A 14,150-nucleotide genomic window follows, 5' to 3' on the forward strand; every position below is an offset into this window, starting at 1 on the left:
ACAGATGGAGCCACAGTTTAAGTTTTCCTCTGAAAAACAGTACCTCCAAAAACACAGAATATTCAAATCAGAAATAGTTTGAAACATCAAGCTTTTTGACTCAGAACGATACTACCAACTGCATTAAACAAATGATGGTGAAGGGATTAAAAAGTTACATCTACAACAGTTTTATTAGGAAGCATGAAATTCAGATGAATAAAAGGATGAACATTGCCATAATTATAATTGAAAGTCATCCTTCTCTTGGAAGCTTGTTGCTTTATTGATTAATAAATCATCTTTATATTCTGATTTAAATACTTCAAATACCCCGATTTAACAGCCTGCATTAGCCCTGGAATTACCCAAAGATTAAACAAAAGCATGCAAATTCTCATAAAAGTCCAGAATATTGCTGCAGGAACCTCATGGGGAAAGTTGGGAGCATTCCAAAAATCCCCAACAAGCATGGAAATATTGTCCTTTGGTGTCTAATAGAATACCATCCGGTTTTTAGTCTTATACATTTAAATCCTAACCAATCCCTGGTGTTTTATTTAATGTCAGTGGTACTGCACTTAAAACCTTTAAAATACAAACCTTTCAGTACTTAGATAACTTTACCTATCAGATTTGAAACTAGGATGTCAATGACTTTTGTATTTTATGAATCCTTTACATTTAAAAACAGTACATTAAAAATCTGTGTATTGCATTATGCTTTCTTGCAATGTGCCGTAACTCCACCAACAGAAATAGAGATAGTGGTCTAAGTTGTTTAATTGCAGCTGGAGTTCCAGAGAGGTACAGTGGAAATGTTAAATCGGGGTATTTGAAGTATTTAAATCAGAATATAAAGATGATTTATTAATCAATAAAGCAACAAGCTTCCAAGAGAAGGATGACTTTCAATTATAATTATGGCAATGTTCATCCTTTTATTCAACCTCAGCTTGGTTTCTCTTCCTCCAGAGAATCTTAACACTAATAGTTCTTGCAATTTGATTGTTGGCAGATTGAGAATTTATCCCATTTGTGTTTAGATGTGCAAAATTAATTATCGCATTGGCTGTAATGTATTTAAAAATATCCTGAGAATATAAAAGATGTAATTTTTTTTAATTAAAAAAAATATATTATGGTAAAAACATTTCATGTATATCAGTTGTACATTATTAATATTATCAGTTGTGGATTGATTTTGCTTCTAGTTTTTTTTTATAGATAGGGAGTAAGAGAGAAAGAAAAACAAAACAAATGGCATGATAAAAAATGAATGGAATAATTTACTAATAATACATCATTGGAGATAGGTTCGTAAATTATAAAGTATAACTTTTCATCTAATCCTGAGTTCAAGCTTCAGTTAGGTTCCCGTGCTGGACCGATCTACCCCATACAAGGTGTAATTTTGCATGTAAATTCTTCTATTGCGAAAAGCTCAATCCTTATTTTTCAAAGCTTTAAAACCCTATGCACTAACATATTCCATAGGATAAAAAGTGATGTTTACCTGCTTAAATTGCTGACAGCATGCTTAGCCTGGTTTCGAGCATCATTTTGATCTTCACCACCAGCCATGTATAAGAAGCCATCCATTACCACAACACATTGATTGAAGCTTTTGGCTGGCATTTCTGCAAGTTTGTTCCATCCATTTTCAGGGTCTCGGTATAAGATTTCTCTGCTCAAAGCCTTCTCAGTCAAGGCTGGTCGACCACCCACGGTTACCAGTGCCTTCTGTCCTCCTCTCAGCTTTGTTCTTCTAGACTGCATCCTATTCTGTTGATGAGGCAGGAGATGGTAGTTCATGGCATTAACTAGGAGTCGATGGCAATCTGGATCTTTCATCATACATGGGATAGGTTGAACATGACTGACCAGATCATGAGCTGAAATGGTACCAAATCTGATATTACTCAACAAATCAGCTGCCTGCTTCACCCTCTTGGAGTCGAATTGCAACCACTTCATTGCAACTTGGAAAGCAGTGAGCTCAGAGGGCAGTTGAAGACAATCGTCCATTAACAAGTCACTAATTTGGTCATAAGTCAGCTTCATAAATTGATCATTCTCTGAAAACTCCAAGAAATTTTCACGGATGAATTTCCTCACTGACTCTTTAACCTGGTTAAGTCCATATGTTCCAGCAATGTTTGAGATATACATGCAGTTTTCTACATTAATTTCTTGAACAAGGAAGTCAGTGCACATGTTGATCAAGGTATACATTTGGAATTGAGTGGCGGTAGCAATGGTGCATCCGATGGTATAAAGAGACAAACTGAGTGTCCCTGTGTAGGCGTAGGTTATGACGGTGGCCAACCCTAAAGCTGATACATCATTGACATCTACACTTTGAACAGATGGATCTTTCTTTAACATGTTGCGAAAGTAATCACTGCAAGCTGCCATCACCACTTTATGGACATAATAGGATTTGTTTTTAGTGGATAGTGTGAGATCAGAAAGGAGTCTCTCCTGGCGCATCCTGCTGATTTCCTCCAAGATGAATGAGCCATGGTTGGGATTGGAGATTTCTGTGGCTGTACATCGAAATCCATTTGATCCACTATCAAAGAGAGTGTTAAGGTGGTTTAGTTGGTCAATATCAATAGTTGTTTCCTCAACAATGCTTATTTTTGGTAATTCATTCTTCTCACTTTTATTTTTTTTGGTACTTTTTTTCTTCGGTGCCATTTTGACAATCCAGTCTAGAAGTAGAAATGCAATAGTTTCAATTATAATTCACAATCCTATTGCTCCATCAGGTTTTAAAATGCAGAATCAAACCACATAAACACTTTGTAATTCAAAATATCAGATTTACAGTTTAGGATGGGAATCTGGTTGCATGATGTAAAGGGGGGGGGGGGGGGGGGTGAATTTTAATTTTCATTTCCAGTGAACTTTTAATGAATGGCCAAAAATGATTTTTTTTTTAAAGTAACCATAAACTATTCTAGTGTTTTACATGGTAGACAAAAATTCTGGAAAAACTCAGCGGGTAAGGCAGCATCTATGGAGCGAAGGAAATAGGCGACGTTTCGGGTCAAGACCCTTCTTTTACAATTTATTTTACTCTGTTGAGCATGTTCATAAGTGATAGGAGCCGAATTAGGCCATTCAGCCCATCAAGTCCACTCCGCCATTTAATCATGGTCGATCCATCTCTCCCTCTCAACCCCATTCTCCCGCCTTTTTCCCATAACCCCTGACACCCATACTAATCAAGAATCTTCTACAATAAAAATATCTGTTGACAAATGTCTGATTCACTGAAGTGCTTTGCCCATAAAAGATTTCTAATTTGAGAGTAAAGCAGTCAAGCACCTGTGGTCCCTTTTTAAGAATGATTCATGACAATCATGGACTTGTAACTTTTTGGGTTAAATGCTATTAAATCTTCCTTCTCAATCAAAATCAACAAATTGTTGATGTTCTACATTTATTTTGGTTGGAATTATAAAAATGAATGGCAATATAATAGTGATCCCAAGATTTATGACCGGAACTTATTGACATTTAAAAAATAATAAAGTAAGATGTAACTAGGAAAATGGACAAGGGAGAGCCAGTGGATGTAGTGTACCTGGACTTTCAGAAAGCATTTGATAAGGTCCCACATAGGAGATTAGTGGGCAAAATTAGGGCACATGGTATTGGGGGTAGAGTGCTGACATGGATAGAGAAGTGGTTGGCAAACAGGAAACAAAGAGTAGGGATTAACAGGTCCCTTTCAGAATGGCAGGCAGTGACTAGTGGGGTACCGCAAGGCACGCTGCTGGGACCGCAGCTATTTACAATATACATCAATGATTTGGATGAAGGGATTCAAAGTAACATTAGCAAATTTGCAGATGACACAAAGCTGGGTGGCAGTGTGAACTATGAGGAGGTTGTTATGAGAATGCAGGGTGACTTGGACAGGTTGGGGGAGTGGGCAGATGCATGGCAGATGAAGTTTAATGCGGATAAATGTGAGATTATCCACTTTGGTAGCAAAAACAGGAAGGCAGATTACTATCTAAATGGCATCAAATTGGGAAAAGGGGAAGTACAACGGGATCTGGGGGTCCTTGTACATCAGTCTATGAAAGTAAGCATGCAGGTACAGCAGGCAGTGAAGAAAGCGAATGGCATGTTGGCCTTTATAACAAGAGGAATCGAATATAGGAGCAAAGAGGTCCTTCTGCAGTTGTACAGAGCCCTAGTGAGACCACACCTGGAGTATTGAGTGCAGTTTTGGTCACAAGGTTGGTTTACAAGGTTAATTCCCGGGATGGCGGGACTGTCATATGCTGAGAGAATGGAGCAGCTGGGCTTGTACACTCTGGAGTTTAGAAGGATGAGAGGGTATCTCATTGAGACATATAAGATTGTTAAGGGTTTGGACACGCTAGAGGCAGGAAACATGTCCTCGATGTTGGAGGAGTGCAGAACCAGGGTCCACAGTTTAAGAATAAGGAGTAAGCCATTTAGAACGGAGACGAGGAAACACTTTTTCTCACAGAGAGTGGCGAGTCTGTGGAATTCTCTGCCTTGGAGGGTGGTGGAGGCTGGTTCTCTGGCTGCTTTCAAGAGAGAGCTAGATAGGGCTCTTAAAAATAGAGGAATCAGGGGATATGGGGAGTAGGCAGGAACGGGGTACTGATTGGGGATGCCATGATCACATTGAATGGCGGTGCTGGCTCGAAAGGCCGAATGGCCTACTCCTGCACCTATTGTCTATTGTCTATAAGATCAGCATAGTGATAGACAGATGCATGCAGCACAGTGGCAGGACTTAATGATTACTTTGGAATTCATGACAACTCATCAGAATTCATAAGTTTAATGTAATATCTGTCATTTTGCACTTTATCAGTTTATTTATTCATGTGTTTTGTAGTCAATGCCTACTATGTTCTGTGTGCTGAAGCAAAGCAAGAGTTTCATTATCCTTTCAGGGACACGACAATAAACTTGAACTTGAACTTGATTTTCCAAAATATCAATGGACAAAACATACATTGATAATAACATAATAGATAAAGTGAGTTATCAATATAATAATAAGACATTCCTGGTTAACTAGTGTATTCTCCGGCAGGCGTGCCCGAAGATTCACAAATTTGAGGATGTGAATTATTGACTAAATGATGTCGTTAATATTTACATTTAACCAAGTTCCATATTTTGTTTAGAGCTCACAAATTTTCCGTTTGTTTCCTCTGAAATGTCTCAGAAAGAATGTTGTTTCGCCTCTTTTAACTCAACCACACTAGGTTGCACGGAGGCGGAGAGGAGAGCTCTTCAGCGCGTCGTCCACAGAGCGCAGAAGATTATTGGGACACAGCTACCAGCCTGGGAGGGCATCTACCACACACAGTGCCTCAGGAAGGCCGTCAGCATCCATAAAGACTCCTCACACCCTTGTAACGGACTGTTCGAACTACTTCCCTCCGGCAGACGTTACAAGGCCTTCTACGCCCGAATTTCCAGACTCAGGAACAGCTTCATTCCCAGAGCTATAGCGGCTCTGAACCGGCCTTGCTGAGTGCCCCCCATCCCCCCTTGGACTATCTCCCTCGGATGGTCACGTCGCACAGACACATCTGCACTTTAGTCTGTTTTGACTGTTTTACTGTTCTTTTTACAAACCATGTTCTCGGGGTATCTGAATCTAAATCTAAATTTTATTAGTTATTTAAGTTATGACATCGGATGGAAGCTGCATACCAAATCTCGTTGCGCTTATGTGCAATGACGATAAAAGGTATTATTATTATTATTATTATTATTATTATTGTAAAGATAGTAAGAGATCAAATACATACAGTATAATGTTGCCAAAAAGGTAAGTCAGCCTGAAGATTTGGTACATTTCTAAATTCAGCAGAGGATAACCAAGGCAATGAAAAGGAAAGGGAAAATGAAATATGACAGTGGTCAAGAGAGGAACATTAATATGTTGTATAAGCTGCCCAGATAAACAAAAAGATAAGAAGTTAATGTAAACATAGAAAACATAGAAACATAGAAAATAGGTGCAGGAGTAGGCCATTCGGCCCTTCAAGCCTGCACCGCCATTCAATATGATCATGGCTGATCATCCAACTCAGTATCCTGTACCTGCCTTCTCTCCATACCCCCTGATCCCTTTAGCCACAAGGGCCACATCTAACTCCCTCTTAAATATAGCCAATGAACTGGCCTCAACTACCTTCTGCGGGAGAGAATTCCAGAGATTCACCACTCTCTGTGTGAAAAAAGTTTTCCTCATCTCGGTCCTAAAAGATTTCCCCCTTATCCTTAAACTGTGACCCCTTGTTCTGGACTTCCCCAACATCGGGAACAATCTTCCTGCATCTAGCCTGTCCAACCCCTTAAGAATTTTGTAAGTTTCTATAAGATCCCCCCTCAGTCTTCTAAATTCTTGCGAGTACAAACCGAGTCTATCCAGTCTTTCTTCATATGTAGATTTCTTTCAGCAAGAGACAAAAGGAATTTGTGTGGCTTCATCCTAAATTGATGATTTGAATGAGGGGATCAAGTGTAATATATATAAATTTGCTAATCTTAGGAAGTTGGTGTTGAGTATGATGCAGAGAGGGTTCAAATAGATATGTAGTGATGAAGTGGATGGGTCTAAACATGGCATGTGATATATTATGTGGAAAAGTGGGATGTCATTCACTTTGGTAGTAAAATAGAAATGGGTAGGAGATTAATATTTGTTTATATTCAGAGTCACGGAGCCTGGATCCGACTGACCAAGTCTATGCTGATCATCAAGCATCCGTTTACACTGTAACACTTATCCTGTATTATTCTCCCAGATTCCCATCAGCTCATCCCAGATTCTACCACTCACCTACACACTGAGGGCAGTTTACATTTGACAATTGACTTACAGTGCCATAATGTTTGGCACAAAGACTCATAATTTATTTATTTGCTTCTGTACTCCACAATTTGAGATTTGTAATTAGAAAAAAAATCACATGTGGTTAAAGTGCGCATTGTCAGATTTTATTAGAGGGTGTTTTTTATACACTTTGGTTTCACCATGTAGAAATTACAGCTGTGTTTATACATAGTCCACCCATTTCAGGGCACCATAATGTTTGGGACGCATGGCTTCACAGGTGTTTGTAATTACTCAGGTGTGTTTAAATGCCTTCTTAATGCAGGTATAAGCTCTCTGCACCTAGTCTTTCCTCCAGTCTTTCCATCACCTTTGGAAACTTTTATTGCTGTTTATCAACATGAGGACCAAAGTTGTGCCAATGAAAGTCAAAGAAGCCATTATGAGACTGAGAAATAAGAATAAAACAGTTAGAGGCATCAGCCAAACCTTAGGCTTACCAAAATCAACTGTTTGGAACATCATTAAGAAGAAAGAGAGCATTGGCGGGCTTACTAATCGCAAAGCCAAGGAATACCTCCATAGCTGATGACAGAAGAATTCTCTCTATAATAAAGAAAAATCCCCAAACACCTGTCCGACAGATCAGAAACACTCTTCAGGAGTCAGGTGTGGATTTGTCAATGACCACTGTCCGCAGAAGACTTCATGAACAGAATTACAGAGGCTACACTACAAGATGCAAACCACTGGTTGGCTACAAAAATAAGATGGCCAGTTTACAGTTTGCCAAGAAGTACTTAAAAGAGCAACCACAGTTCTGGAAAAAGGTCTTGTGGACAGATGAGACGAAGATTAATTTATATCAGAGTAATGGCAAGCGCAAAGTATGGAGGAGAGAAGGAACTGCCCAAGATCCAAAGCATACCACCTCATCTGTGAAACACGGTGATGGGGGTGTTATGGCCTGGGCATGTATGGCTGCTGAAGGAACTGGCTCACTTATCTTCATTGATGATACAACTGCTGATGGTAGTAGCATAATGAATTCTGAAGTGTATAAACACATCCTATCTGCTCAAGTTCAAACAAATGCCTCAAAACCCATTGGCTGGCGGTTCATTCCACAGTAAGACAATGATCCCAAAGGAACAAAGGAGTTTTTCAAAGCTAAAAAATGGTCAGTTCTTGAGTGGCCAAGTCAATCACCCGATCTGAACCCAATTGAGCATGTCTTTTATATGCTGAAGAGAAAACTGAAGGGGACTAGCCCCCAAAACAAGCATAAGTTAAAGATGGCTGCAACACAGACCTGGCAGAGCATCACCAGAGAAGACACCCAGCAACTGGTGATGTCCATGAATCGCAAAGGATATGCAACATAATACTAAACTTGACCACTTTCATTTAAATGACCTTGCTGTGTCCCAACTGCAATGTTGAAAATCTAAATGTTAGCTCGATTTCTCTTACCAACAGAAGGGGCCTAACCTGTTGAGTATGTTCAGCACGTTTTGCTTTATATTAGAAAAATAAATAGTGCGTTTGATTTATCATTTAACTTTATTTCTAAGGACAGAAATCAAGGGTGACTTTCGCTCTGATGGGCGAAAGCTGGGATTAATGCTTTGGATTTTATAATGTATCATTAGGTCTGAAAGAAAGACCGGATCTTTAAAAAGAGGATGCAGCCCCTTACCCCAGCTCAACGTTAAAATAGAAGGTTACTAAAAAAAAAAATACCGACGGGTTGACTTCATTCCAACGAAACCTATTAATATTCTCATGTCGTCAGGCGAAGTGCAAATAGAACTCCGGTGCAACTGGAAAGAAACGCTGAATGCAGATCCTTACCAAGAAAAGCAAGAAGCCCACATTTGACTGACAACAGGTGAGAATGCTTTTCTAATGTAAAAAAAAGCTTCAATTTGAGCGACCAGCAACACGGGCCAGTAAACAAGTAGGAACTTTCTGTTTTCCTGTACGTTATTAGGCTTTGATTTTTTTAATGAATATTAAGATGATGGTCTTGCCAAAAATTAGCCGCTATATTAATGAGGTATTATACTACAATGTATGTACTGCATCTTTTAATTGCAGCTTTCTTTCAGCAATAAATTAGTTTCTATGGATATTATTTGTCCGTAGACCCTCGTCTATGGCCACATTGCTTCAATTCATCAGAAAGGTAATAGGCTGTAAAACAAATTAATCATCAACTGTCCAGGATCTGTTACCGCAGGGAAATATTTACAAGCAAGGCGGTCAGTAAATAATGCAATCAGAACGATCAAATAAATAAAGTTGAACCTTTTTATTGGAAGGAATATCCGGGCATAGACTGTTCCACCGTGGGTATGTCAGACGAGGCAGCACGGTTTCCCGTATACATAATTATATATGAAAACTCTCCCATTTTCGATTTGCAGTTCAAGGCTACTATATATTAAACACAAGACGTATCTGTCCTCACAGTCACTTGGGCAAAATGGAGTGACGTCTCTCAAGATATTAACATTTTGGACGTTGATTATTAGTCTTTCCAAATCATTAATTCATTCATCCATTGATGTTACATTCTGTTGAAAGCCGAGTATTTTAACCTAATCTTGTTGACATCTGAATTAAAGATGATTTCCTCCCCGTCCCACAAACATGCCAACAGTTGAAAATGCTGTAAAAGTACAAGTTTATACAAAAACAATGAACATTACTTATAATTCCGTAAATTGTTAGAACCATCCAGCACGAGTGGGAGAGAAATATAATTAACGTTTCAGGTACAACGCCCTTCATTGGAACTGGGAAAGCAAGAAAACAAGTCAGTTTTAAGTTGCAGAGCAACCACCCTTTAAGTTGCCGAAGTATGGATAGGACAAAGGAAACATCTTTGTTAAGGTGGTGAGGCCAAATGGATATATTGTGGTAAAAAGAGCCCTTTTTTTTCTTCTCCCCGCCCCCTATCAGTCTGAAGAAGGGTTTCGGCCCGAAACGTTGCCTATTTCCTTCGCTGCATAGATGCTGCTGCACCCGCTCAGTTTCTCCAGCATTTTTGTGTACGGCCAATAGTACTGGTGGGAAAGAACTGCAGATGCTGGTTTAAATCCAAGATAGACACAAAATGCTGGAGCAACTCAGCGGGACAGGCAGCAACTCTGGAGAGAAGGCATGGTTTCGGGTCTGCCTATCCCGCTGAGTTACTCAAACATTTGTGTGTCTATCTAGCAGAAGAAGTCAGTTCTAATGAACACAGAAAAAAACGAGTTACTTTAAGGTCTAAAATTCGATATTGGGTCTGGAAGGGGTGCATGTGCAGCGTGCCCAGATTAAAAATGAGGCAGTGTTCCTCATCTTTAGTCTGAAGAAGGGTCTCGGCCAGAAACGTCACCCATTCCTTCTCTCCAGAGATGCTGCCTGCCCCGCTGATTTACTCCAGCATTTTGTATCTATTTTCGGTGTAAACCAGTATCTGCCATTCCTTCCTCCACATTCCTCAAGCTTGCGTCGAGCCTCATTTTGAGAGGACAGGAGGTGTGAGTGGGATTGATGCTAAAAATGGGAAACAGAAAGGAGATGCTCCGGGGAAGGTATGTTTTATTTCTCCTTGGTGGAGAAGACCGCAGTACATTCGACTGGAAGAAGTGTAAGTGAATCGCTGCTTCACCTGGAGGAATATTTGCGTGTAATTTGTTCTTCAAATTCCTTTAACCGTTTGGAGATCTAATAGTACGCACCTGCCCATGATTGCATTTCGGGGTCTTATGTTCAATCATTCGCTGAAATTTGATTATCCTTCTAATATCGTATCTACAACTTCTCACATGTCTAAGCGTTTCTTGGAACAATCCACGGGCCCAATCATGAGTATTCCCAGCCATTTCTGTTTCTATTTCAGATTTTTAGCATTTACAGGTTTTCTTTTCTTTCACGTTACTTAGCCTGGATTCCATTTTTTGGCGAGGAGATTTAGAAAAAATTCATGCATGAAACGTAACCCAGAGGATATTGAATTTCTGGCAGGGCAACAGCGAACTATGTTGAACTTCTCAGCTGCTCGGTTGCTAAAGTATCTCAAGACAGAAATAGAAACATGGGCTCTGGCGCAGTCGGAATTGTTTCTCAAATGGGTCACTTTCTCATTACCAGAAAAGGGGGGGGGGGACAATTTGAAACAATGAACTTGAGGTAGAATCTTATTTTAAAGTAACGGATAAGTTGTTACTGGTCATTTGAAACTCACTACTTTTCATCGCGTTCACCAGCGTACAGTTCGTCCCAAGTAATTTTAATATCGATGCTACTTCCATTTGTAATTTAAATTTGATGCTGAGATGAATAATACTAATGAATAAAATAGAATGAGCAGCCGACGAAGAATAGTCCAGTTTCAGATTCTCCAATGTAGAGGAATACTTGGGAACAAATCATGAAACAGAAAAGGCATCGCCGCAAAAAATTGCTAGAAAGTCTCCGAAATTCGACACTTTATTTCAAAACATCGCTTTAAGCTCTCTCCGTGAAAGGAAATTAAATCTCAAGGAAAACCTTTACATTTTGCTTACCATTAATCAACACTGTAAATCGAACACAGATTTTCCGCTTGTGTAAGTGGCCATAAGCTGCCTACAGATCCACATGAATAATTATTTGACCTGGAGATGTTCCTCGCAGTTATTCCGTTAAACTCTGTTTTATGAGTTCCTTACCTTAGCTAGTAAAACTTGCCGAGAGGTGCTTTCAGGAGAGAACTCCAATTCCGTGCACAGGTCTTGGAGGAGCTAGGAGATAGTGAGGATTGGATGACAAAACGCTCAACTCACTGACGTTGTAAAAAAAATCTCACTCCAGCAAGAAGCTGTGGTATTATGGGAACTGGAGACTGTTTATAACATTGGTTGGATATATTACAAAGTATTTGCAGCATAGAAACTGGCCATTGGCCCCCAACAGATTCAAGCTTCTATTTATACTGCACTGGCCGCTTCTTAATCTAATCCTACCATTCTCTCCCCTGTTGCTCAAGTGGAAGTCTTCAAGAGAGCAAGGTTCTCGATCTGAAACGTCACCCATTCCTTCTCTCCAGAGATGCTGCCTGTCCCGTTGTTACTCCAGCATGTTGTGTCTATCTTACGGTTTAAACCAGCATCTGCAGTTCCTTCCTACATATTCAAGAGCAAGTATTCTGTCCCAGGGGAGGCCAACAATGGGCTATTATGGACGCCACTCTTCCTGAATTCATGTTGCCTGTTTTGTCCTGGCCCTCTCTATCTTTCAGTCTGAAGTAGGGTTATGATCCAAAAACTAACCTGTTCCTTTTCTCCAGAGATGCCGCCAGACTCGCTGAATTATCCCCCCCCCCCCCCCCCCCCCCCCCATCCCATCCCATCCCCATCCATTTCCCTACCATTTCAAACAGGGTGCAAGGCCACCAAATTCAAGTGCAGTTTCTTACCACTTCAAGCAGGGTGCAAGGCCACCAAATTCAAGTGCAGTTTCATACCACTTCAAGCAGGGTGCAAGGCCACCAAATTCAAGTGCAGTTTCATACCACTTCAAGCAGGGTGCAAGGCCACCAAATTCAAATGCAGTTTCATACCATTTCATGCAGGGTGCAAGGCCACCAAATTCAAGTGCAGTTTCATACCATTTTAAACAGGGTGCAAGGCGTTTTTACTTCAACCCAACCCCCACCAACCATATGCAGTGCTTTTACTTCAGTCCAACCCCCACCAACCATATGCAGTGCTTTTACTTCAGTCCAACCCCCACCAACCATTTGCAGTGCTTTTACTTCAACCCAACCACATTTTCAAACCACATTAAGGGCACTCAAGGTCAGTAAAACCACACTCAGTTTAGTAGACATGTGTTCAGTGCTATTCACAGCTCAGACTGCGAGACGTGACCCTCTCACTTTCCCCCATCTTGCAGAGACTGACTGAGGCACAACACTTCCGGGTTTTATAGACCCTCCCCCTCTCACCAGCAGGGGCAGCAGAGAGAATCTCAACATTTCTTAAACATTAATAACTCTTTTATTTTTCATTGATGGGAAAAATCCTCTTGTCTTGCACAGCGGAGTAAGCAGGGTGCAAATGAGTAAGATGGCCAAAAATCACAGCCATAAATGGCAGCGTTTTTTCTAAAATCATGAAACAGAAAAACAGGAAGTCATCAAGATCAGACTTTTAGTAATATAAATACTATTAAGTACAAGCACTCATTTTTGTTTACCTTTCAAACGGTCTGACCTACCTTCGAAACTCCTTCATTAATTTTCTGCTTTCCATTTTTGTTTCTGTTGTTTTTGGCCATCTTACTCAGTCCCCCTCCGCTCATCAGGTGCAGAGGATTCTTCCCATCAATGACAAATAAAAGTCTTATTAGTGTTTAAAATATGTTGAGATTCTCTCTGTCAATCACGCCATGCAGACCACGCCCCTTCCGGTGGGAGGGGGAGGGGGAGGGATTATAAAACCCAGAAGTGTGGGTGTCGTTGAGTCTCTGCAAGATGGGGGAGGGAGAGGTCTACTACTCTGAGCTGTGAATCAACTGAACACACTGAATTTCTGCTGAACTGGGAGTGTGGTGTTTAGTGTGATTTTACCCTGCTTGAAATGGTATGAAACTGCATTTGAATGTGGTGGCCTTGCACCCTGCATGAAATGGTATGAAACTGCATTTGAATTTGGTGTCCTTGCACCCTGCATGAAATGATATGAAACTGAAGTTGAATTTGGTGGCCTTGAACCCTATTTGAAGAGGCATGAAACTGCACTTGAGTTTGGTGGCCTTGCACCCAGCTTGAAGTGGTATAAAAATGCACTTGAATTTGGTGGCTTTGCACCCTGCTTGAAGTGGTATGAAACTGCACTTGAATTTGATGGCCTTGCACCCTGCTTGAAGTAGTATGAAACTGCACTTGAATTTGGTGGCCTTGCACCCTACTTGAAGTGGTAAGAAACTGCACTTGAATTTGGTGGCCTTGCACCCTGCTTGAAGGAATTTCAAGGAATATCCGTGAGTCAACTGCCAGCTCACCAGCCGTGAGTGAGCTGCCAGCACATCAGGCTTGAGTGACTGAGCTGCCACCCCAATGTCCATAGTAGCCCTCTGGAAACCAGTCTCTTCAGCCCACAACACTGATACTAGCGCACCAGATTTGGAATTGGTGGAGAGGTGGAATATTGTGTTGGGGGACCAGCCCTCCTGTGTGAACATGGGACCCAACGGGTCCCACAGTCTAGTAATATCTAAACAGTTAGTAGTATTAAATGCATTTTGGCCTGTGACTCTACACAGTGATGAGTTTATTCTA

General features: G+C 40.6%; 1 protein-coding gene and 1 long non-coding RNA gene across 2 annotated transcripts in view; both read right to left on the reverse strand.

Moving 5' to 3' along the window:
• LOC116988497 overlaps window positions 1–6,058 on the reverse strand; it is a 13,902-nt gene extending 7,844 nt beyond the window's left edge. Inside the window, exon 1 of the long non-coding RNA XR_004415964.1 lies at window positions 6,001–6,058. This is a non-coding gene — a long non-coding RNA (uncharacterized LOC116988497). The remainder of the gene's footprint in view (window positions 1–6,000) is intronic.
• The window catches only part of LOC116988495 (kelch-like protein 31), a 17,713-nt gene extending 5,806 nt beyond the window's left edge, over window positions 1–11,907 (reverse strand). Inside the window, exons 1-2 of the mRNA XM_033045259.1 lie at window positions 11,539–11,907; window positions 1,496–2,696 (exon numbers count right to left, since the gene is read on the reverse strand). Coding sequence (XP_032901150.1) covers window positions 1,496–2,682 — 1,187 coding nt within the window. The 5' untranslated portion in view covers window positions 2,683–2,696; window positions 11,539–11,907. The remainder of the gene's footprint in view (window positions 1–1,495; window positions 2,697–11,538) is intronic.
• Between the last annotated feature and the right edge of the window lie 2,243 nt (window positions 11,908–14,150).

The sequence above is a fragment of the Amblyraja radiata genome, chromosome 27 (assembly GCF_010909765.2).
Source record: "Amblyraja radiata isolate CabotCenter1 chromosome 27, sAmbRad1.1.pri, whole genome shotgun sequence".
Taxonomy (NCBI): domain Eukaryota; kingdom Metazoa; phylum Chordata; class Chondrichthyes; order Rajiformes; family Rajidae; genus Amblyraja; species Amblyraja radiata.